Source organism: Mauremys reevesii, linkage group 18, assembly GCF_016161935.1.
Source record: "Mauremys reevesii isolate NIE-2019 linkage group 18, ASM1616193v1, whole genome shotgun sequence".
Classification (NCBI taxonomy): domain Eukaryota; kingdom Metazoa; phylum Chordata; order Testudines; family Geoemydidae; genus Mauremys; species Mauremys reevesii.
The window spans coordinates 4,537,650-4,563,302 of NC_052640.1; the positions used below are offsets into that span (position 1 = coordinate 4,537,650).

General features: G+C 48.4%; 1 protein-coding gene across 5 annotated transcripts in view; it reads left to right on the forward strand.

Annotated features, from left to right (window-relative positions):
• CMKLR1 (chemerin chemokine-like receptor 1) overlaps positions 1-18,407 on the forward strand; it is a 40,464-nt gene extending 22,057 nt beyond the window's left edge. For 3 of the 5 annotated variants that reach the window (XM_039504448.1, XM_039504444.1, XM_039504447.1), the window contains exons 2-3: positions 14,961-15,045; positions 16,005-18,407. In XM_039504448.1, coding sequence (XP_039360382.1) covers positions 16,008-17,069 — 1,062 coding nt within the window. In that variant the 5' untranslated portion in view covers positions 14,961-15,045; positions 16,005-16,007 and the 3' untranslated portion in view covers positions 17,070-18,407. Of the gene's footprint in view, positions 1-1,468; positions 1,599-12,254; positions 12,428-14,960; positions 15,046-16,004 lie in introns of all 5 variants that reach the window. The other 2 variants (XM_039504445.1, XM_039504446.1) reach the window with 2 other exon arrangements.
• Positions 18,408-25,653: the final 7,246 nt, after the last annotated feature.

Here is a 25,653-nt window from a genome sequence, read left to right on the forward strand (position 1 = left end):
GTGAAGTTCCTTGGTGCTCGTCAGAGGAGTGGGCCCGTTCTGGGGAAGGCGCTGGGGGGAGCCCAGGGCTCTCTCCTGGAGCCTGACACTGACTTGCTGTGTGAGTTTGGGCCGATCTTGGCACCTCAGTTTCCCCGTCTGTAGAAGGGGATGGTGAAACTCAGGCCAAAAGGGCTTGGTGCAAAGCGCAGTTGTTATTTATTTGGCTGGCCCAAAGCGCTCCATTATCTTCAGTCTTTCCCTCTGCATTTCTCCGGCTCCTAGATCATTTGTGATGGGGGCAGAGACAAGCAGCCACAATTTCAACTGTGTGAAACTAAGAGACTCAGGGGGCCGTAAAGTCCCCACTACCCGCAGTGCATTCGAGCCTGATTCCCTCCCATCTCTCTCTGCAATCTCATCAGCCAGCTCCCCCTTCTCCCCTGCCCTCCCTTCCATAGCACCATGCGCTCTACTCCTTGGCCATGTGATTTCCTGCCACTTACCTCTTACCTCTCAGAGGTGCTTGTGTCCCCTGACACCCGTTTGCAACCCCTCCTGGGTCACAACCCCCCGACTGAGAGCTCATGGCCTAACTAATATGATTAGCCCCTAGTCCAGCAATCGGGTCTGTGGGAGTGGTCCCTTGTGGATCCAATAGGAGGATTGGAGCCTTTGATTTGCTGATGACGAGGTGGTGAAATGAAGTAGGATTGGGCAGGCATTCAAACTCCACTGGCTCAGCCAGCCTTGAAGGACCAGAGTTTAAATAACATGCGATCCTCACAGAGTGATGGCCCATCAAAACACAGCAAACCAACAGCCTTTGAAATACATCCAAAGTTGTCCATAAAGCAATCGCAGCCTCCGTATCCAAGCCAGACTCTGCAGCACAAACGCTCCTGAGTAATTCAGGGAATTATGGAGAGGGGGGTCTGCTCTTGTGAACTGTGTGATCCAGACGGTCTGATTGCATTTGCCTCTCCTCTCGCCACTCTGGATTTCCTGGGCTGAATGAAGGACGTTGTAAAGAGCTGCCTGCTCCTGCGAAAGGTGTGATCCTGGAGGAATTTTCAGTCACAGCCCTTCCCTCCTTACTCTTTTATTCCCTGACTTTACAGATCTTCGGAAGCTGCTTCTGAGCTTCTCTAATGATCCTAAAGATCAAAGTCAGTTTCTTCAATGGGAGAATTTCTATTTCATGCTTTAAATCATTCACCAGAGGGTTGGGTCTCATAATCCTTGTGCGGGGTACGAGTTGCCTCTGTAAGGTGGCTCGGGTCTCGTTTTCATACTCAGTATTGGTAATTACTGCAATAGGCAACTGGACAAGAGACTGAAACCTACATCGCTGGTGGCAATGGGTCTGAGTGCCCCCAATACAGCAGTGGCCTTCCCTAAATTCTGTGCATCCCCCAGACCAGCAAACGTGACCGAAGCAGGTAGGAAACGCTCCCCAGTTCTCATGCCTTTGCTTTTAATCCCCTAGCTGCACAGCGGCCTCGGAGAACCATGGCATTGCACGGGGCGCCGCAGTGGAATGCTCACCAACCAGAGTGGAGCACTGAGCCTGACAGAGGAAATCAGGAGTTGCAGGGTTTAATTAACGACTGGTTCAGGTACTTCTTGGATGGGAAATAGCCGCTGCCTGCCTGCTGGTCGCTGATGCTGGAGCATCAGGACTGAGCAGTTTGGAAGGCAGGGGACAAGTGCAGGCAGGGCCCATGTGACAGCCCAGCTGCCCTTGTTTAGGAAGGACTGGTGGTGGACTCTGTTAGGGAAACGTTGGCTATTTTCCTACTTGGTCCCCCTGAGCTCCTCTACCGCAATGGGCAGATTTCAAGGGAACAGCCTTATTTTCCTCGCTCGCTGCTCCTATTTACGGGTCAGTCTCAGCCCCCCACCCCAAACTTTGGACCTGGAACTCCATAGGAATGTTGTAACTCAAGCTGCTTGAACACCAGGGACCAAACACTGTGAGCTTTGGACCCCATTCTTTGCAGTTCACCCTGAGTGACCACAGCTGGCCCCCCATTAGGACCCCGGTCACAGGGTGGCAGTAATTTTAGGACACAAAATGTGTGTGGAGTTCTGGCCCTACAATAACAGAGGTGCCTCTACCCAGGCCACACAGATTCTGCTTTGAGAGCGGAGTTTTATATCCTTGCTCTGCTGCTAGGGTTACAGACATTCCTTCCATACAGCCGCGATGCTGAGTACATAAATCAGCCACATGCAGACGCTGCTCTGGAAAGGAACGCTTTTAGAAACCAAACCGAGTGGCTTGCAGAGTGTACCGGGGAAGATAACCAGGCTTTCTCTGCGAGCTGCCGGGTGGCTGGGTCCTGGCGGAGCGAACGGGCGGTGGGCGAAGATGTCACAGAATATAATGTGACCCACTGCTCTAAGGCCATGTTTCCTAGACCTGCATGTGGGTTCCATCATGGAGCTGGGGGCAGGGGGTGGAAGCACCAGCTCCTGGAGAACGGAACCTGCCCCCAGGACAAACCTTTCTGAAGGTTGTAACAAATCAGGATACCCTTAGCCCAGGTTATTTGTCCTCGGAGATGGTCCCAAAATAACACTCCCACCCCAGGTCTAAACAACCCAAAGCTTTGGGGGAAATTAAATACCTACCTGGGTCTGCACTGAGGCTGAGCCTTTCCCTCTGTCATGGGCCAAACTGCAGAACCCAGCACCCACTAACTTTCAAGTTTTCCCCTCTTATTTCACATCTTCCCCTGCACTTGTGGGCTCTCTATTTAATATACTCCCCCCGCATCTTAACTCTCCGTGCAGCTTCCTGTTTGCAGGCAGGCTCTGCTCACTTCCCCTTTCCAGGCTTGGCTATTAGGAGAGAGGGCAATTGGAAGGAAAGGCAGTTGCAGAGTCCCCAGGGAAGTGGTGGAGGTGACCCTCTCCCTGCAAAGGATAGCGAGAAGGCATTGGCCGGAAGGATGCAGGAGATCTGCCAACTGCATGGGCTGAGGTTAGGTTAGCTTACCCGAGTGATCAGGCTTTGATTCATGGCTTCTTCCCTCATGGGAGTTCAGCATAAAAGGACCCTGACTTTGCAAGATGCAAGGCTCAGCTCTCGTGGCTTCTTCCAGCTAGAGCAGTGACATGTGCAATCCTGGCCCCGTTGGCCATCCCAGAGCTGCTGTCGCTGACGAGGAAGCTGCCTATGGGGGTGGGGGAATCCCAGAAGAGACCAACCTGTCTGGCTGCCATCTTCTCTGCTGGGACTTAGTACCTTAAGAGCTGAGGGAATGTGAGTGCTCCTATTTTTGTATATATATCTCAGAGTGAGCTCTCAGCAGGAAGGCCTGAGAGGACACAGACAAATGCAATATACGAGGCTGCAATTCACTGCAAGATGGAAGAGGCAGCGCGAGGAAACGAATGGGAATGTCCCTCCAGGCTGTCTATTGGGGCAGCGGTTACTGTGACTCATAGCAGCCCCGCCTTCATTCTTAGCACCTCTGATCTCCCCACTGCAGCTTGATTTTAGTGGCTTGTCCTCCTGTTTCTGCAGAAGTCTCTCTAGTCTCTCTGGGGAAGCCCTGCCTTCACATTCAGCTGAACCTGGAGGAGCTGAGGGATGTCTATGGAGATGTCAGTCATGCCGTACTAATACACTGGGCCATTGAGATCCTTGAAAACCAATAGCACAATATGACCTGATAATAACAATACTTTGCATTCACGTCGCTCCTCCCCACGGAAGCTCTCTGGGTACTTTGCCAGTGAATCCTCCCAGTTTCTGCTCTTCTGGGAAGCAACTCAGCGTTATTAACTCAGTTTCACAACTGAGGAAACGGGGGTTAAGGGATTTCCAATGTCTCGCACTGAGGCTGGGGCGGGGGCGGTGAAGAGCTTTTTCTTTCAGAATTAAAACTTGGCTGTGGAAATTCCTCCAACAGCTGTGCCCAGGAGTGGAGCTGCTCTACCCATCTGCGTTCCAGGCCCCCCGGCGGCCACCTCGTTCCATGGCCATGCCAGCGGTAGCCACCTGTGGCACAGTGCCATGGCATGAGGAAGCAGACATCCCATAATAACAACAGATAACCCTCCCCACCGTGTGCCAGAAAATCACCAGATCAAAGGCCAGAGAATTTAATGGGACTTACGTGGTGCGTGAGCCTTGAGCCGATCCCTGCACAGGCGGGTGAATTTTACGCAGTCTGGACTCAGGCAAGTTCTCACTGGTGTCAGTCAGGTGGGAGCTCAGCTATTTTCAGGCCTGGCTCTGAGAAGAGTGCAAACTGAGCGACACACTCAGGATTGGACCCCAGAACAATACGGCCTTATCGATTTACTGGTAAGGTTATAAACTATAAAATAAGAACATTCCCTCCCCCCCAAAACTTTCATTTAACCTCCCCACCCTCACCCACACATGTCTGTGCGTGTCCAGGTTTTAGCCCGAATGGGAAGCAGAAGTGCTGAGATAACTCAGGAAAGGCTGCCTCTTCGGGAGGAATTTTCTGGACGTGGGAAATATTAGAGACCTCACAAGGCCTGGCCTGGAGAGCTGCCTACTCAGAGCTTGATTCAGGGAAGCACTTAAGTCCATTGTAACAGGGTGGGCCCGCCCCTTTAAGGGCCAGGAGACCTTGGACCAGTCCGTCCTGTTCAATTAGTCCCACCTGTGCCATAACGAGCTGCCTCCTGGTTTGGGGGAGTGGAACTAACAGGGTCAGGGGTTGGCCTGATGAACAGCTGGGTCTCAGGAAAAGGGCTGAGAGAAGGCAGGGAGGAGAGGAACTCCCGGCAGCAGGTCTAGCCTTCGGGGGCAGGGGAGGGCAGGTCTTGTAGGAGGGTGGCATGGAAGCCTACTAGGTAGCAAGGCCTGGGAAGCAGTGCTCAGCTAAAGGCACAAGGGAGAACGTCGCAGGGCCTGTGCGTGTGGGTGAAGAGCGGGGAACTTCAGTACATGGTAGCCCATAAGGGGCAGGGAGCTGAGCCCAGGAGATGGGCTGAGGAGAAGCCCAAGGGGGGGGGGCAGAAGAATCATTTGTTTGTTTGGCCTTTTAGTTAGACTTGTGTTATCCCGGCAGGCTAAGACTAGGCCCCAGGAGCTGCAGAGTGATGCAGAACCAGACTGGCAGACAATAGGGGGTGCTAGAGTAGAAGAACGTCTGCAATGCCGAGTCCTGGTTTAAGGGGGCGCTCCTGGGTAAGCCCCTCCCATTACCCTTAGGCTTAACTTTGAGCATGTGTTTGCATCCCATTGAAATTACGCAGGTACTTGAGTGCTTTCCTGAATAGAAATATTTTCCCAAATCAAGGCCATCGAGTCTACAGACTCAAGAAGTTTGAGTCATTTGGCTGATGGTCATTTAACTCTTGTGAACATCCATCCCAATATTCTGCAGCAAAGGTCCTTAACACAATAGTGTCAGTGCAATGTGTTGTTCTGTTACAGTAGATAGAATACTGCAGTATTTCCCTTAATAAGGGAGCATCTGATCTTTCGGTGCTTCTATAACCCTGAACAATTATCCCTGTCAGAGGTTTGCATGTTGCTAATATAAACATAACTCCTGTTGTTAATCAACTGCATTGCCAGGGATACGAATAAAAGGAATCATTACAGAGGATGAGATTACTGCTGGAAACTCCGGGTCTGTTATTTTAACGTATAAATGAGATAATTGTAGAAAAGTCTGAGCCAGTGGGTGTGAGAGAAGGAGCAACTTCCAGGCCCAAGGCTGACAACAAAACTATTTTCAGGCCCATGTCTGCTCCTGCCATGTCTCCGCTGTCTTTTATTAATGCAGGCAGAAGCACAGGAGGTTGGCAGGACTCCGCTAACCAAATGTTCCCCAAACATCTGTCTGCGATTTCCGTTACTCACAGAACTGGACTGGTCCCTCAGCCAATTTCAGGTCTGCCAGCAAAACTTGTGAACATGCAAAATCTGGCTCCAACGTCAGCACTCTGTGGGCAGATTTTCCGGTCTGCGGGAGGAAGGCTGGGTCTGTGGTTGCAGATGTCGGATGGAGAGGATTACGGAGAGGAGCCGTGAGATTAGCGCTGGGACAATGCTAGTTATGAGAAAAGGAAAAAAAATGGAAGTAGAAGAAATGTCTAACAGGCCCACGAGTGAAACTCGGGTCGCAAAATACAGCGGGGCTGAGCCCAGAGTGCCTGGCTCGGTGTTTCCCCAGTATTCAGTCACAGGCTCCTGCTGAAATCCACAGGAGTTTGTCTAGGTAAGGAGTCAGTCTTGGTACAGACATCAGGATTTAGCCTGGGGTTAGGGACCAGCGCACCTGTGGATATGCCATCCTAATAGCCATCAGCCTTGCTCCATATCCATCATTCAGTAAGCACCCAGATTGCATGCTGGACCTGCACTCCTGCTGCACCTCTGCCTCTCTCTGCCCTCTCCTCACAGCCACAGCCACAGGCACTGGCCACACAAGTTTCTCTCATCTGGGCTGGCTGGTGAAATTGGCTAGGGGGCTGGCAAAAATGGCAAATTTGGGTGGGAAAAAGGCAGCTTTTACTATGGAGACAGCGTCGCTTTGCTGGCTGGCATGGCGCCCCAGGCTCTGTGCAAAGCCTGGCGGCGCCCATTTGCAGCATTTGCTCATCAGCCACACAGCTCTGCTGCCACATGCTTGGCTGCTTCTGCATGCTTTCATGCTTTCTTGTCATGGCTTTCTCTAGCTGGCGCGCTGAAGAGGCGAGTGCTGAGGGGCAGTGTGCTCTTCTCCCCATGGTCAGGTCAGATTCTGCCCTGATTCTGCTGCTGTGTGTAAATATGGAGATGCTCCATTGACTGAGTGGGAGTTGCAGCAGCTATGTAACTGCCCTCTCCTCCTCTCCTCCCCTCTCTCTCTCTCACTCTCTCTCTTCACTTGTTCCTGTTCACCCAAGGATCAGACCAGCGGTGCTGCGGTAGCAGTCTCCCTGGCGAGCTCTCTGCCACCTCCACATACCAGAGTCATTTGTAATGCACCATCGTACCCTCAAATCCCACTGGCTCCCAGGATTGGCCTTTCCACACCTGCGTGTGAGTCCTTCAGCACATGCACAAACAAAAAAACACCCCCCCAAGACCAATGTGACTAGCAGAGTGGGTGTACCAGGGAATACCTTGCACAGTAATTTAAAGGTGGGATCCTGAAATTAAATGTAATGACCCCCACTTCCTGGTGCAGCACACCCACTTGGGCCACCTATCTCCTCCCAGCACCGCGCCTGCAAGGGCTGGGGGCCACAGCAACACCCAAAACAAAAGGCTGATTTAAAAAAAATACCCCCACACAATCCAATGTGCATGGAGATCCCATCAGCTTGTCTGTGACCTCTTAGTGGTGGTGTCTCATGGACAGGGCTGGGCAAAGGGTCTGGCTTGAACCAGGAGTCCATCCCAAGTCAGCACAAACCTACAGCGACCAGCCCCGGTGCATGAAGGTTTGTGAGGAGCTGACACAGTCCCATGCACGTGTGTGCATTTTATTTGTCACTTGTACACCAGGTGTCTGCACCCTGCCGTTCTGTAGCCTGGAATGGCTTGTCGTGGCTCACTAGGTGGGTGCCTGGCTGGCTTGAACAGTGTCTGGCGATGGTCTGACTGCACTGGTAATCCTTGGGAACACAATGGACAAATCTGTGGTCTGATTTAGACAGATAGATGGACACACAAACACAGTGAAACAAATGAATGAAGCTATACACAGAGTTTCTGCCTCTGTGTGTGTATAGACAGACAGACAGACACAAGTTAGATCTCTGTGCAGACAGCCAGCTAAGCCATTTGAAAACATCTACTTATATATTCCAAACTTCACTTAGAATTTTTAGAATCACCTGTTACTTTAGCAGAAGCTCATTGAATGCATCGGCCTAAACTTGTTCGCTTCTTTGTGTGTATGTGTCTCTCTCGGGCTATCTGAGAGTGAAGTGGCTTTTCAGCTGTCGAAGGCTCACTGCTCACTGTTCTCCAGCCTATTGTCATTATTAAATGGCTTTGAACCGCTCCCTGCTCCAAGCTATCATCCTCTGACGCCGAGGACAGAGACATACTGTGCAGTGCCAAATGACAGAGAATGCTACAGTGATCGCCACTGTAAACACAGCTCTTTAGATAATAAGAAACAAATATTTTCCAGCTAATTTCTTGGATTCTGCCTCTGCTCGGCTCAAGTTTCTACAATCTGCACCAGTTTATATCTACCCCTTTCTGGGGATGAGCTATCGAAGGATTTGTCACTGGGCATATGGTTTAAAATGGAGGATACAGATGAGCTATGTGGCTATTTACTGCAATAACATTTACGGTTGGAAAATACAGTGTGCACAGACCCAAGGGGTGAATTTCACCATGTAAGATTAATTTAGAATGCCACACTCCTTGTGGCAAGCAAATTACCAATCAGCACAACGGTCCCAGTACAAAGCCTTCATTTATCTCCATCTGAGTGTGCCAGACATGTCACATGTGCATGCCAGCCATGTTTAAGCCAGTGCACCAGCTGGGCCTGATGGGGTGCCCCCGCCGAATAGGTCTGACTATGTCAGTCATTCCCACCCGATTGTGCCAGCAACCCCAATCCAAGGCACTGCCCATCCCAGATGGTGTCAACCAGTGTCCTGGGCTGAGCATTGTGGGAACATCCTGACCTGGGGTTCCCAGTTACCCCTGCATGAGCACACCAGCCGTCCCAGTCTGAGTGGGCTGATCTCCCTAGTCTGAATGCACCGACAGACCCAGGCTGATTCTGGATCATACACAGCTTCTGCTTTAGACCAGAACAGCAAAGAGCTGGATAATGGTGGCTGCAGGTTATACTCACATGCTGTCACTCTATAGATAATCACTTATTCCAAGAGTGCTTGAATTACAGTTACTAGAGATGGTCGACAATCGTCCATCAATGATTTTTTTGATCGAAAATGACATTTTTGGGTCTAAATACACCTTTCTTTCGGAAAAGTCCATTTTTGACAACTGCAAATTTTTAGTTGTCAAAAAACCCAACATTTTTAGTTTGCAGTTATACAACAAAGTGCTGAAACATTTTGCAGAAAATTTTTGACAAAAATGAAAATATTTCTATAGTCTTTGAAATTTTTCAAAGGAAAAACTCCAGTTTCCTGACCAGCTGTAACCACTATCCACTCATGCTTTATGCCATCAGCTGGTAGCCGCATGGATCAGGGAGTGGTTACCTCTTTGGCCTGAGTGGTTAGTCAACATGTGGGGCCTTGCAGGGTTGTTTCCATTTGGATGAGGAATCAGTGATACAAGGCAGGTATTTTCTTTGTGTAAGATTGTTTGTTTTCAAAGAACACACACAAAGTCCTATTTCTCTGAACATAGTAGAAACAAACAACAGCAGGCAATTTCTTTGCTCAGAAATCTCCCACTCTGACACTCCAGTGAACTCTGTGCCCAAGAAGCTCTATCTCTTTGCTTCCTCTCTGGGTCTTGCTCACTACTCGGTCTTCTGTCTCCAGCATCCACAGGCAACAACCAAATATCCTATCCCCTGAGTTTGCATCAGGGAAATCCTTCAGTCCACATGGCTTAGCTCCGACCTGCCAGGCAGCTTAGTCCTTGGGTGGCAGCATCTATTGTTTGCAGCTGGCTTTACAACATAATGGGGCTTGATTGCACTTTCTATTGAGCCTGAAGGAGGATGCTTGGATGCTCATTGGCCTTAATGAGTTCTGTGACTTCCTTTGAATCCAAGAACCCGCTGGTAGCAGCCATTAGCATCTTTCAGAGTAACAGTATCTTTCTCTCCACATATGAAACATTGCACAACTTCCCAGGAGGATATAGGTTTCCTCTTCCTCTGAGAGTATCAGTTAGTTTCAATGAGGCCAGGTCCTGGGGCTGAAGGACTGATTCCATAGGGCTCATCTGACAGGTTTTTCAGAAGCCAGTGAGATGCCTTTCCTGGGGTATATTCACAGAATAGAATATCGGGGTTGGAAGGGACCTCAGGCGCTCACCTCCACCTGCAGTAGCATGGAAGGGATTATCCCCCATTGCTATCTTCATGACAACTGTCATCACATATGCTGAGGGCTGTTATAAGGGGATGGGGATTAATTGTTCTCCACTTCTGCTGGAAGTAGGACAAGAAGTGATGGGCTTAATCTGCAGCAAGGGAGATTTAGGTTAGATGTTAAGAAAAACTTTCTAACTGTCAGGGTAGTTAAACTCTGGAATAGCTTCCAAGGGAGGTCGTGGATCCCCGTCACTGGAGGCTCTTAAGAACAGGGTGGACAGACACCCATCAGGTTACTTGGTCTTTCCTCAGTGCAGGGGGCTGGATTCGATGACCTCTCCAGGTCCTTTCGAGCCTAACATTTCTCTCATTTGATGTATGTTGTACAATGCACTCCAGGTGAAAGTCACCCCTTGCATGGCTCAGGTGCCACGTACCTGGTGTTGGCTCACTGAGTGTTACTCGGAGTACATGGAATCTCTCCCATTCCCAGGGAGGTTTTGATTGTCTGATCCAGCGAGAGTTTGGGGGGCTTTTAGTCATTTGCTTTGTACAGTCTCCTTTTATTGTCCAAATGTTAAAGTCCGATAAAAAGAAAGTAAAAAAGAACCAAATAAACAGAGAATCCCAATAAATAACCAACTAAATAGCTTTGAAATGTCAAGCTAAATGTCACTGGGGGAACTAGTTGTTTGGAGCAACGATAAAACACCGAATTTTGAAATAAAATAAGATGCGTGTGAGCTCCATGGGAACATCAGAAAACTTCTCTTCACAAGCATTCTCCTCGCTGGGGTCTTAGACCGCACTATTCCATGCAGCGTATGAGCACTAATCAGAATTCAACTCACCCCAAGCTCCAGCAATCTCTCATTTATATTTAAAGATTTCTCCAACCAATGTGCAACTGTCAAGGAGCTATTGTAGGAACCTCCGGTTCATCAGGTGTGTGTATCACACAAGCTGAATTCTCCATTATCACAGAGGGCATTGGGTGAGTTTGAGCTGATGGGCCAACCTCAGAAAGGTTCAGGGTTCAGATTCAACAAAGAAAAGCCCCTAGAAGCGCTGATATTTACCAGAACCATCCACCTTTCTGAGGCCTGTGAAATTAGGCTGGAAATCTCACATGAGCAGGGATTTTCTGCTACTGGTCATCAGGCCAGAGTTACATCAAGAGCAGCTGTGATTTTTTAAGCGATTGGATGGATCACAGTAGTACAAATGAAAAATGTGTATGAGAGAGAGACGGGTCGGAGGAGTTGGTGTGGAGAATTCAACTGACCACTTCAGAACCATCCTTCTATTTGGGTTTGGGTTAGCAATAAAAATAGAGCAGAGTCCATAGGCAGCAAACTTTTCCCCTAGTGTTGTGGTCTGGGACTTAGGCAGTTGGACCTAGTGGTCAGAGCAGGAGCTGGGAACCAGGAACTGGAGCGCAGAGCCGGAGGCAGAATCAGGAGTCAAGCCCAGGGTCAGAGTCAGTAGCCAGGAGTTGGGTGTAAAAGCAGGGATCTGGAACAGGGCAGGAACCAGGAAGAGGACAGGAAGGCAGGGTCTAATATAACAGCCAGTCTGGGATTCACCTCATTGCCCAGACAACTTCCCCTGCCTTCTTCTGGCTTAAATAGGGAGTCTGAGCCAATCAGAGAGGCCAGAGGTCTCCTCCAATCAGGAGCTTCGTGGGTGGTGCCTGTGTTGAGGTAGGGTCCATCAGCCCACACTCCCTGCTGGGTGGAGGCTGCAGTCTGGGTGCAGACCTAGATTCGAAACTCAGGCTCCCTCGAACGTAGCCAGTTCATCCACCCTTATCTTGTTTTCTACGCTCTTCTACAAAAAAGTTCTCCAGACCTGTTCAGTAACAGTCAGAGATGCTACTGCTTCGCTTAGTGATCGGCTCGTTTGGGGGCATGTTTGTATGAGGAAGGATGAACCAGAGAAGGCAGGTCCCTGCTCTTTTGCTGAAGCCTTGTCTCATAAAACCCTGCAAATGAAAGTGCAAATGAAGCCGGATCCTGCCATCGAGACCATCTGTGGTTTTGCCTTTCGAAAGGTAACAATATGAAAATCACTGGTCTATAAAGGGAACAGTTAGAACGGCTCATTAAACAGGAACATTAATAGTCAGCTGTATAACAACCAGTTCTGCTGATATTGTTACTTCCGCTGGATCATCAACTTTAATTCCTGCTCACGACAATGAAGGGTTCACCAGGGCAAGGCCTCCTTTCGATTCAGGCCAATATACAAGCCGTGTCCTAAAATCTCATTTATTACAGTCACTCGGTTGTCTCCCTGCAGAGTGTCACTTTGTCCTGGAGTGAGACTGACTACAAGGCAGCGGCTGAGGTGTCCTGCAGCAGCATGAGACCCAATCCAGTGTCATCACCTGGACTCCAGTTCAGGAAAGCACTTGAAGATGTGCCTAACTCTTGAGGTCAATGGGACTTGAACACGTGCTTAAAGTTAAGCAGGTACTTAGGGGCTTGTCTACGCAGTGCAGCAATGCACCCTACAGGGTGGGATTTGCAAAGCGCACTCAGGTGTTGCGTGTTATGTGGTCCATGTGCTGGTGTGCACTAAAGGCTCAACGCACACTTCCTTAAAGCGCACTAGAGAACCTTTAGTGTGCACCAGCAGGGTGTCCATGGCTCAATTAATGCGCAACACCTGAGTGCGCCTTACAAATCCCACCCCCGTAAGGTGCATTACCGCATCCTGTAGATAAGTCCTAAGCAAGGGCTTTCCTGAACTGGGACCATGAGTAGTTGATGGACAAATTTGCCAAATGTTCCTTGGTTCCATCAGCAAATCTCCCATAAATTGAGATTCTCAGGGATGGGCCAAATTCGTCACCCTGGATCCTAAACACTCCTTGACTTTTACTGGGAGCGCTGGGGTGTCTCAGAATCTAGCCCTGAGCAGATCTGAATTGCACAGCATGAGCTCAGCTCCCAGCACTGCCGGGATGTTTTCTGGGCAATCAAGCTTGGAGAATCTGCAAAGCGAGACTTAAAAATCTCATTCTCTCGCCTCATTCTTCTGCTTCTTCCTGCTTCTAGCTGGGCTGGAATAAGAGCAGGGCAGCCTTTCCAGTTGGGTTTTGGAGCTCAGGGTCCTTGTAGGGCACAGGGCATGCAGAGCTGAATGACAATTAAAAATAATTAAAATAAAACAAAAGCTAACCAGGCTTCTTTCCCCTACGGCCCTTTGCGACCAGCATACACACGAGATGCGTCTTCCACATGAGATAGTGGCTACAGAACCAAGGGCAGCATGTAATGACCCTAAGCAAGAACATTGGAGAACGTCCTCATTTATTTCAAGCTTGAGGTGAAGGGCTGGTTCAGTTCTTGCACAAAAGGACAGATGATACGTCACTGTATTTTGTGCTTTTATTACTGTTTGTTCTGTGTGGATCCAAAGCCAGCTACTCTTTATGTAGGAAAAGAAGATAAAAATCTACAGTTAATACAAAACGGAGGCAAATGGCAAATATTGATTCAAACAGGCACAATTCTTATTGAATTCTGTAAATGAAAAGTTGTCTAGTATTATCCTGAGGTATCTAGCTCAGTTTGCCAGACCCAAGAAACGTAGGCAGCCCGGGAGATGTTTAGATGAACAAAAAGACTTATCTGAACCTCCAGACTTCTCACTAATTGCTGGAGAGATGGGTCCAAGCCTCAAAATTTGCATTTGAATGTAGATTCGGATGTGGAAACTTGCACAGTTCAGAGGTCTTTAGACACAGTGCTTTGGTTCATTACTCAGTCCTTACACAGGTAAACTTCTGGTGACGGCGATAGGAATTTTTAGCTCAGTAACTGGATGAAGTACTCCTATCCCACAAGGAGGCTAACGTAACTCAGTAAATGGATGATGTACTCCTATCACACAAGGAGGCTAACGTAACTCCTATCACACAAGGAGGCTAACATACTTTCCAGTCCATTAGTAACTAAGGAGGATGTTAAACAATATCATCTAGAGATATATATTTTTAAGTTAGCTGGCCTGGATAACTTGCACACAATAATCCTAAAAGAGTTGGCCGAGGATATCTCTGCCCACTGATGTTATTTTGTAATAAATCTTGGATTACCAGAAAAATTCACCCTCCCAAACTGCAGCGTGAGTGATACAATATACAATAGGCTGCGTGCACATCCCCGTAATTATGCTGTCACTGCCTCGATCCTTGCCAGCATGCAGCAGAGAAGCCACGTGGTGCTGGTGGTTAGGCAGCAGCAGACAGGACTGATGAGTAAGGTCTTCTATTTACAGTAATGGCCTGTAGGAAGTTTCTCTCTGAGTAAGACAACTGTGATGTGAGCAGCGTCCATGTGACAACGAAGAATCCAGCCAGCAGAAAAAGGTCCACAGCTTTACCGGCCGCATGGTTGGGGAAATTGTAGCAGTGGCTGTTCCAGGGGCTCAGAAACAAGATTAAACTTACACTGATTTATCAAGTTTGGAAAATCCTTGCTAGAGAGGCTGGAAGCAACAAGAGCTGGAGGGGATAGTAGCAAATGGAACTTTAGGTCAGATAAACTAATTAATTAATTAATAACACTGCTGTAGCCCCTGTAGCAAGAATTGCCAAAGGAAATTACTACATGCAAAGATCAGATGAGTTTAACTTCCCAAAACAACCCTTTTAAAATCACGGGTGGCTGTTTGTCTAAAAGCTCTGCATTAGCAATTATTTTGGGGAAGTTCTCCGGCCTGTGTGTGGCAGGGAGTCAGACGAGATGATCACAACAGGCCCTTCTGGCCTTGGCATCTAGGAATCATCCCTGTGATTTTTGTCTGAATCCAAGACAAACATGGATTTCCTGCCTTCCAACTCACCTTTCTGACGGGTGCACGGCCCTAGTTTGATCCCTGTTTTAATATTATATCTAAGCACCTACACATGCCTCTGAACAGGGAATGCTTTCAAAGGAAAGAACTGTCCATGCTGGTCGGCTAATAAACCCAATGGGTCTCTTTCCTGTATTGCAGGTGTTTCCAGCTATTCGGTGAGTGGATGAGACCCCTGCTACAGGGACATTGAGAGTGGAGCTGAAGAAAATACTGGTGTGAACAGGTGAGTTTCTAGCCTTAGTTACACTTGTGCAATCCCACAGAAGTCAGTTGAGAGGCATGTTTGCCTGAGAGCAAAAATTTGGCCCCGAAATGTGCAATTGAACAAATGCTGAGGAGGAGAAAGAGAAGCACAATGATATTTTGCACTTATCGGAGGATCTCAGAGCACTTACAGAGCACCAATTAATTAAGCCTCCGATGCTCCCTTGGGTGGCGGGTGGGTTGTATCGACCTATTTTGCAACGCAAGGGCCTGATTCCAAACCTTGATGAAATCAAACAGTTTTAGATCATGCCCCTTGGTACCAAATGCAAAATCCTCCTCTCGGCCCTACGAGTGTAAATCCACATTAAGGGCTTGTCCACACTTACGGCGCTGCCGCAGTGCAGCCGCTGTAGCTCTTAGTGAAGACGTTACCGACGGGAGAGCGTCTATCTGCACAGGTATTCCATCTCCCTGACAGGCAGGAGCTATGTCCATGGGAGAAGCTAGTGTTTGGATCAATACAGATGCTCTTAAATGCCATGACCTGCAGCCTTTCCTTCATGTCTGTGAGCCAGTATTTGCTATATTTGACTAACCAGTCCTGGAGGGGCTTGCAGGCGGCCAAAGGCAGGTTTTCCCATAGAAATCGCATGTCAAAGGTGTATACAATAGCAGCCCGTTGGCCCCGTGCATGATTTTACCCCACTTTGTGACATAATAGTGAACATTCTACTCTTAGATACATGCACAGAACTGCCAGCTTCTGTCCTCACCTGCAGGTGTGCAGCTCCTGTGGAGAGCTGTAGACACATGCATTTAAGGCAGCATGGAGCAATCCCTTTACACGACAAACTAAAGTCTGTGGGACAAATCCTGAATTCTTCACTCCTGTTGATTTGGCCTTGTACACAGAAACAAGCAGAGGGATAGTCTATAAAAGAACCGCCTGGTGAAATTGTTGTGATTTGTTTACAGATAATGGTGACCTACAATTACTCTGATGACTACTTTGGGGATTATGATAATTTCACCACGGTTAGTGTTAAGCAAGAGCCATCGCACGATGCAGGAGACATTGCTAGAATCTTCTCTGTTGTAGTCTACAGCCTCACCTGCCTCCTGGGAATTCTGGGGAACGGCCTAGTCATCACGATCATCACTTTCAAGATGAAGAAGTCCATCAATGCCATTTGGTTTCTCAACCTGGCTGTTGCCGACTTTCTTTTCAACGTCTTCCTGCCCCTGAATATCGCGTACACCGCCATGAACTTCCATTGGGTCTTTGGGGCGGCCATGTGCAAGTTAAACTCTTTCCTCCTCAACCTGAACTTGTACAGCAGTGTGCTCCTGCTGACGACCATCAGCTTAGACCGTTGTGTGTCCGTGGTCCTTCCAGTCTGGGCCCAAAACCATCGAACCACTACGCTGGCATGTTTGGTTTGCGTCGTCGACTGGGTGCTTGGTTTGGCAATGAGTTCCCCGTCTCTTGTTTTCCGGGACACTGCAGCTCACGAAGGCAATGTGATATGTTTTAGTAACTACGCCTTGTCCGGGAATAAGTATGACCATCCTCTGGGCGTGAAGAGACACCAGATTGTAAACCTTGTCAGGTTTCTGACAGGGTTTGTCATTCCCGTCACCGTCATCACAGTCTGTTACATGATCATTGTCGTCAAGCTGAAACGAAACCGGCTTGCCAAATCCAAAAAGCCCTTCAAGATCATTGTCACCATTATTGTGACCTTCTTCCTGTGCTGGACCCCCTACCATGTCCTGAACCTCCTGGAAACGCAGCATGAGCAAGTCTCCCATGGGGTATTCAAAATTGGGATTCCCATCACCACGGCTCTGGCTGCGGCCAGCAGCTGCATGAATCCCATCCTGTATGTCTTCATGGGCCAGGACTTTAAAAAGTTTAAGGTGACCGTCCTCTCCAGACTAGTGAACGCACTAAGTGAAGACGCCACCCACTCGACTCTCACTCAGAGGAGCTTCTCTAAGATGTCTTCAATGACTGAAAAGGATACCACCCTCCTCTGAGCTCTACCTTTGGCACCTCAGGGGCTCACCCAGGATAAGCTCCCATCCGCTTTTATTTGGAAGCAAAAGATAATTGCACTGAGATCTATGAACGTTCTCTAGTGCTTTCAAACTATAGTTGAAGGACACTTTCCAAGTGTTCCAAGCAGTGCCTGGGTTTTCCCTATCAAATCTGTGCATCTACCCACATTAGTTATGTCGCATGATGGGTGCCATGAATCTTCACTATAGATTCTCTGACCCAGATTGTTAAAGGGACAAACCATAGCACATTTTATATGCAGTCGCAATACCAACGCTGGTAGCTCTTCATGTACCTTTTGCTTGCACTTTTACACTCCTCATGCCTCCTGAACTGCTCCAGAGAAGGACAATACCACCTTAAAACACCTGGAATCAAAACTGCAGATATGGATTATTATGGCCTAGGGTTTGGAACGCTCTGTGGCTTAAATGCATTTCCATCTTTGGCTATTGGCTATTGGACTAGTTCATTCATTCAGTCTTTTGCCCAAATCAGATCCTCAAAGATTATACATGCTTGCACCTAATCATTGTGTGTTTAAACCCTGCATTAGTGGTGACTGCACATGCAGTCTGGTATTTGCATGTACAAATCTTCATTTGCACATACAATTGCTTAGTCTATGGGCAAATTAGCACCCAAATTTAGAAAATTTGACCTTAAATGACTAGAAGACTGGGTAATGTAGACGTTTCCAGAGACGAAGGAAATTGACGAGACTTATGCCAAAGAGAGAGAAAAGTGCAGAGAAGAGAAAATCAGATTGCTTCTCACTGAAGTTGGGGAGAAGGTGGAGGAGGCCATGACTTGTAACTCTTAGCTTTGAGGACATCCTTCCAATGCCCACCATTAAGGATAAGATTCTGTCACTTTCACAGACTTCCATGACATTTTCCGCTTCAGCCCCAAGGTAGCAGGGGCCCAGCTGTCAGTCAGCAGGGGACCTGGAGCTCCGAGCTGTGCCAGGCTGTGACGGTCCCAGAACTCTCAGCCACTGCAGGTGGCAGGAGGCCCCAGAGGGTGCCGGGAGCGCCTGGCGTGCCACCCACAGGTGGTAGGGGCACCCAGAGGGCAGTGGGCAGCAGGGGCACCTGTCCGTGACTTTTACTAAAAATAACCGTGACAGAATCTTCACCTTGCCCATCACACAGTGGGATCAAAATGTGGTGCTACTCTAGCTGGGATATGCATTGCCTAGTATATAAGAAAATGATTATGAACGTGTTATGCACCGTGTATGCGTATAGCCACTTAACCAACATCTTAAAGGCACAGAATATATTGGTACTAATATAATCATTTTTTTAAAATTGTGTTCTGACTATTCTTTTCTCATCAAGTCCACCTTAAGTCAGAGGGGATACAGAAGAACAAATAAATATCAGACAGAATACTGATAAAAACGTACACTCACATCACACCTGTACCGCAAAGGGATCAGAAAGCGTTCCTGATATACGTACTATGTACCGGGATAACTTCTTCCACCACTACAATGCAGCCACCTCTGGGGTTGAATGTGGCACCACATGCAAAAACACTACACAACCGTTTCAGACAAGAAGTGAAGAATAACTTGTGTGATTAAAACTGAGCAGGAGCCCTGATGGAAAAGTCCTATCGAATTTAACAGGGGTAAAAGTACCAGGGCACTATAGAAATGTGAAAGGGTTTTATAGAAATTACTCTAGAGAATAATCCCCTTTCCATGGTTTTATGATCCACCCTTTAGAATTTTCTAGTGGAGATATAATTATGGAGCAGAACCTAGAGGAGGCTGCACTGAGTTTCCCTTACATCCCTCACTTTGCCAGCCCTTAACCTCTCCGTCTGCGAAGAGGGGAAATCAGCCTCACAACTGGTGAGTTCGGGCTTTCACCACATCGGAATCGAGCCAGATTTGGCATTCCTGAGTTAGGACATTCTCCAGCACTCTGCCATAAGGAAACGTGAGGGAGGTGGAATTCCCAAAGTGAGAATTCGGCCAGGGCGCCATGGTGAGGCTTCCCAAAAGAGCCATGGGATTTTTTAACGGCCCCTCAGTCTTACGGCTCTCCTGGATGTTAGTTTTAATGGGCATGTTTCCCTCTGGTGCCTGCATTGCCTCTCAGAATGGCATAGCCACTAGTGCGCTGCGAGCCAGACGGTCTGACATGTTCCTTGGAAATACCCTACAATGGGTAGATCAGGAGATAGCTACCTAGCGTCAGCTGAACAGACAAGATGCAGAGTCTCTTAGTCTTTGCTTCAGAACAGACCCCAGCCGTGGTCTGTGCTGTCAGCAAAACCTAGGTAGTGTTTCTAGCATGCCTGAGTCAGGGGGTTTCCTGACAAAACACGGCCAGTTCATCTGCAAGTGAAGAAAAGGTTGCCATGAGCCCCTCTAAACAGATCCTGCTGAGTCTTCGGGACTGGCTCCAGCTCCCATGCTCTCGCTAATCAGCTCGGGGGAATAACTGGGTTCTTCATCCACCCATCTAGGGTTTGGCAAGACATCTACCGCTATGGTAGCTTCAGCCCCAGTACAGCAAAGCTTTGAAGCACATAGCAACCTTTAAATATGAGAGTCAATCCACTGCAGTCAATGGGCTTACACCTGTGCATAGAGTTAAGTGCTTTGCTGAATCAGGAAAGTGATCCAGCACTGTGACAATCAACATTTCGGGGTGTGCGGGGGGATGATTGGGCTCAGACACAGCATCCCAGAAATGGAAAATCCTCAGCAAAATACAGGGAACAATCGTTTTGCAATTTCTTTTGGGCAAAAATCAGTTTGCTTCACAACCAGAGCAAATTCTGATGGTTTCATTTTTCAAGGCCTGAGGCTCCAAATTGTGGAAGCATCCAGGGCCGCTGGGTCTGATGAATAACTCTGAATCCCTGCAAGGGGCTCCACGTTAAATCAGTGGCGCTCCTCAAGGGGTTTGCCTCTGGGGAGTTGAATCCTGGAGCAGCCTATGTTTACGCAGGCTGCAGCAGCTACTCTCAGAGCCTGGGTCAACTGCCGTGAGCTGGCAAGGGCTAACAATAGCAGGGTAGCCTGTCGGGCTTGGGCTAAAACCCAGCGAGGGGGGAGAGTCTGGGAGCCTGGGCCCCAGCCCAAGCAGGAACATCTCCCCTGCTTTTCTAGTCCTGCGGTGTGAGCCCAAGTCCGCTCACCCGTGCCCTGAGACTCATTGCCGCACAGGTGGTTTTGCTGGGTAGAGTTACACCTACGTTTGTCTCATACGGGGTTCTGAGCATGGCAACAAAGAAACCCTCCGAACAGTTCTCCCAGGGATGCAAAAGGTTCCAGGCTAGGAGAAATGCAAGATTTCAAAAAGCATTTTGCTTCACTTTTGCTCTTTTAGGAAAGCCGGTCAAACTGCTGGCTGGGTTCATTTTATCCTGCCCCCACCTATCGCTGACTTCTCAGGAGAGAAAGTTCTTTACGAGGCAGAATGAGGGCATGGTAGTGCCATCATCCAGGCACAGTGCCCCAGGACCTCTTCAAAGACACAATCAAGAGTCTCATCCACGTGGCTTTCTCCAGGCTCCAGTAGTGAACTATCTTCCCAGGTCCCTCCCCAGCCCCCGCACCCCATTTCTGAGCAGCTCACATATCAGGAGTGGTAGCAACAGTCTCTCCGGTGCGGTATGTTAACTCCATTCCAGCTCGATGCCTATTGATCCAGAGCAAGGCAAAACAAAGACTCCGTAATGCTTCCTTTCAGTTGTGCGATACCAACACAAATTGACCCCCGGGAGCCCGGCAGCGGGCGGCTGATGCGCAGAGGCCTACGATTAGATCGCATCTCCTAAGGGGCGGTTCCCAAGCCCTGCTCGGAAGGGTTTAGCCCTAAATGCAGTACAGCAGGGGATCGGCGAATGGAGGGGGAAGAAAAAATAATAATACAACCAATGACTGCAGAAGTCATAAACGCCACGTGAAAATCGACGGGCTGGTTTATCGGCACTGGCTGCCGCGTAGAGAAGAGAAATGTATCGATCAGGCTCGGCTCAAGCCAGTCGCCTCGCAGCTGTGTTCCGGGGAAGTTTTAATCCATAAATAACATTAGCTGGAACAACTGCCGTTTAAAAGCTATGGCGGTGCAAACAGCTTCCCAGTAGCGCAAGGTGCTGTCTGCAGGCCAAAAACTCCACGGCCAGGTTCTGAGTGACAGCCCCGTGGTTAGAGCCCCTCCCATGCCAAGCTCCCCCTCCCCCAGCACCAGGGCGAGAACCGGCCCCAGCATGTGGCTAAAGAGATGGGGCTGGCCCCGTTGCACTCCCAGAGTGTTTGGGCAGAGCAGAGGGGCCTGGACCATGCCCGGTGAGATGGCCTGGGGGAGCGGGGATCAATGCACTCTGCATCATTCCTTAGTGCTGCCCCCCAGCCGGGCAGAGGACTGGGCGGGGCCCCAAGCTCGCTGATCACGCCCCTTTAGGACTGTGGAGTGCAGTCAGCCACCTTGTCAGCACACAGAGGAGTCCAGGGCCCAGGCCTGTAACCACGTTCCCTGGCTCCGGTGCATATTGCTGGGACCATTCACTGCAGTGCTAGCAAGTGAGCAGAATATCTGCCAGCGTCTGCGTCGTGGAATCTGCAGAGACAGGCGCCACCACCGCTGCTGCTTACTTCTGAGTGACACGCTGCAGCTCAGCTGGGCGTCCTGGTGGCGTGTGGTCGCCCCGGGGCTTGCAGCCACAACGTGCTCCTCCAGCAGCCCCGTGGTCAAGACGCGATTTGAGCAACACCAGCCAGGCAGCTGAGGAAGATAGGTGCCCAAATCCCATTGGCGCTGGGCACCAAACTCCCTTCGGCCCCATTGCACATCCCACCAGAGATAAATACCCTGCAGCCTGTCGCGTGAAATGAGACTTAAAATGACATTGTGCATGGCGCTTAACAACTACGCACTTACAGTTCATATTCAAAAGTTGTCTTTGCTTGTGGTTTCATTATCAGGGATTAATTCCACACATGCTCCCCATCCCTCCCATGCACAATGGTATTTCCTGGGGGCGGGAGGATCGATAGCACAGAGCAGAATGAAGACATATCTCCAGGTATTATGGCAACACAGTCTCTTTGGAGGATCTGGGCCATGGATCCTCTGCTCCTCTGGGAGCACCGAACGAATGCCTACCCGTCTCAAGACACTCAGAAGGCATCAGGCACAGTATGAATGGAGCCTTTGAGTACGCCAGTGAAGTCACAGCAGTTGGCTAAGCTGGAGCGAGAGATGGAACAGAAATTCCACCAGCTGGGTGCCACCAAAATACCCAGGGAGAATTGGGTTACTTGGATCCACGGGGTTTCCCAATTAATGAGGACCATGTGCTTTGTTGTAGGGACAAGCAAACCCTGATGAGATTTTGATCCTGGTTGTGTGTTCCCTGCGTCCAGATAGCTCAATACTGACCCTGACCTCCATGCCAGGGTTTCTTCCTTCCTGGCTGTATGCTGTGCTCACCCCAGCTCCAGCCTCCCCGTGAACCTGGGATTCACATTCAGGGAGATGAGCCACCTTGGCCCCCTGGCTTCTGCTTCTGAATTGATTCTCAGGAGGGGAAGAATTCCACACGGCCAAGCAGTCGTGAGTAAATGGAATTCGCACACTTCTCCTTTGGGGAATATGGCATTTGGTAGTGTAGTTTCCCCACTTCTTTGGTTACCTCTGCAACTGAGGGATACATTGTCATTTCGGTGGTTCCCAATTCCACCCCACCCCAGTATCCCGGGGGTAGTCGTAGCCAGGGGAGTCAGGGGCATGGACCCAGATCCTCAACGGACCTTTGATGATCCCGGTTGTAGATCTTTTCTGCTCCTCTTGGGAGAGTAGAACAAACCCTTCTCCACAGGCTCAGCCAAAGAGACGTTAAATGCCTGCGGCTTCCCAAGAAGTGGCACCGGCAATCCATGCCTGCAGAAAACTGCTGCATTTGAGATGGGATCATAGCTTACCCCAGAGACCGTTTGAAACACTGGCGGCTCTGACAGCTCACGCAGCTGCAAGTAGGAAGGTGATAACCAATTTGTGGGCATGTAGCTTGTAGACAACAACTGTCAGGGTTCCTTCCCCGCTCTGAACTCTGGGATACAGATGTGGAGACCCACATGAAAGACCCCTAAGCTTATATTCCACCAGCTTAGGTTAAAAACTTCCCCAAGGCACAAATTCTTCCTTACCTTTGGACAGTATGCTGCCACCACCAAGTGAGTTAGGCAAAGATTCAGGAAAAGGACCACTCGGAGTTCCTGTTTCCCCAAAATATCCTGCCAAGACCATTCACCCCCTTTCCTGGGGAGGCTTGAGAATAATCTACCAACCGAATAGGTAACCAAGGTGAGCACAGACCAGACCCTTGGGTTTTAGAGACACTAAAAACCAATCAGATTCTTAAAAAAAACAAAACTTTATTATAAAAGAAAAAAATAGAAGAAGCACCTCTGTAAAATCAGGATGGAAAGTAATTTTACAGGGTAATAAGATTCAAAACACAGAGGATTCCCCTCTAGGCAAAACTTTAAAGTTACAAAAAACAGGAATAAACTTCCCTCTTAGCATAGGGGCAATTCACAAGCTAAAACAAAAGATAACCTAACGCATTTCCTTCCTATTACTTACATTTTGTAATCTTAGATGCTTAGTTCAGGTCTGGCTTTGGGAGATGTATTTTCCCTGTCCTGATTCCTCACTGATCCGGAGAAAACAATACAAAGAGAGACAAAACAAAAACCTTCCCCGCCCCCCGATTTGAAAGTATCTTCTCCCCTCATTGGTCCTTTTGGTCAGGTGCCAGCCAGGTTATTTGAGCTTTTTAGCCCTTTACAGGTAACGGAGGGATTTTATGCTACCCTTACCTGTATGTTTATGACAGCAACCGAATACCAAATTAAAAAATGATGAGCCAGAACCCAAAATCATAAGACTGGTTTAAAAAGCACGAGATTTTTTTTTTAAACTAATTACTTTTGGTTTCTTTTCCTTTGCATTCTGGTTGCTGAGCCTTTCGAGTCACACTTGGGGTTCCTGCATTTTCTGTGCTTAAATGAAGGCTAGAAACCCACTATTGTTAAACAAATGGAAGCTGAGCTTCTCACTTACTCAAATACCCCAGAAGTTGAGGCTTTAAGAAAAACACCAGAATTCACAAGACTGGTAATCAAATCACAAGAACTGGCAACGGTGAGATTAGTTTAGTCCCAACATGTGATTTACCTTTTACATGGTTAGATCAGGGAAAACTACCTAGGGATCCTTTATCAAGCAAACAAAACACCCATAGAAAGTTTTCAAATAATAAATCCCACTTCAAGATTTCCCTCCTTCTTATCACCCATCAAGTAACTTTCCTGCCAGCTGTGTTACCTTTCAGGGAGCCTGCATAGCCCATTAATAAATCTTCTAGATAAAAGATGGGCTGAGCCACACGCGCTAGCCAATTTCATGCACAGTTAATTTGGGAGATAATTCATGCTTTGGCTTCTTGACTGCTAGCAATGAGCGGAAGCTAGTGACATGCTTATTTATATGTTGATTTCTTTGTATCAGACACAGCTACTACAATGATCAGTAAAACAGGGAAAGCTATGGGAAAAAAATCAAGACAATGATATTTAAAAAATGCAAATCAATGGGCAAGTTCTTGTTGGGTTAGTGTCCGGGTAGCATGAAGATCATTTGTAAACCACTAGGTCACCTACCATGGTCTCCTGGTGAGAAAATGATAACCTGCTAACAGAAATGTTTTACCTAGAGAATTACATAGAGAATTATTTCCCTGCTAATGAATTCTATTGGATAGTTCCAAAAACATACGCAAAGAAGGAGATTGAGTTCTATTGGGTTTTAGATAAATTCCTGTAGAAGCCTATCGATTCTGCCGCTGTTCATGCCTATATTATTTTGCATAAGGGGAGGACTTGTACTTACTGACCAAAGACTATGACTGTCACCTTGGGAGTGAGACATGCTGGGTTCAAATCCTGGATAAGCCTCCACAAAGCTGCAATGGAGCTCTCCTTTTGTGTGTGTGACTCAAACAGAATTTCCAGGCTTGGTGCAGAAATTCCTGGTGAGGTTCTCTGGCTTGGGCTCTGCGGGTGAGCAGATCAAACATACAGGACGAGGATGGTCCCTTCTGGTCTGAAAATCTATGACAATCGATATATGAAGATGAACTATGAACTGCCCAGTTTTGCCCAATTTCTTTTAAAAAAGGCTATTGCCTTAGCTCGTGTAAATAAGCAAAGCTCCAGACGAAATCTATTTACTCCCACTGAGGACCTGGCTCAAATTGTTCAAACAAATCAACCTTTAAAAAAAAATCCAGTTCCAAGAGAGGTCTAACCAAGAACCTTGCCTCTTACCAGCCCCATGCTTTGGAGGCGTTTGGCTCAGGAGTCAGCACATATTTCACGTCCCTTGCCTCAGTTACCCCATCAAATGGAGGCAATGATATGTCTGTCCCTCACGAGGCTATGGCGAGGCTAAAGCTATTAATATTTCAGAGTGAGGGCCCTAAACAGATCTGAGGATCTGGGTCTAAAATACTTTGTTGATTAGACTTACA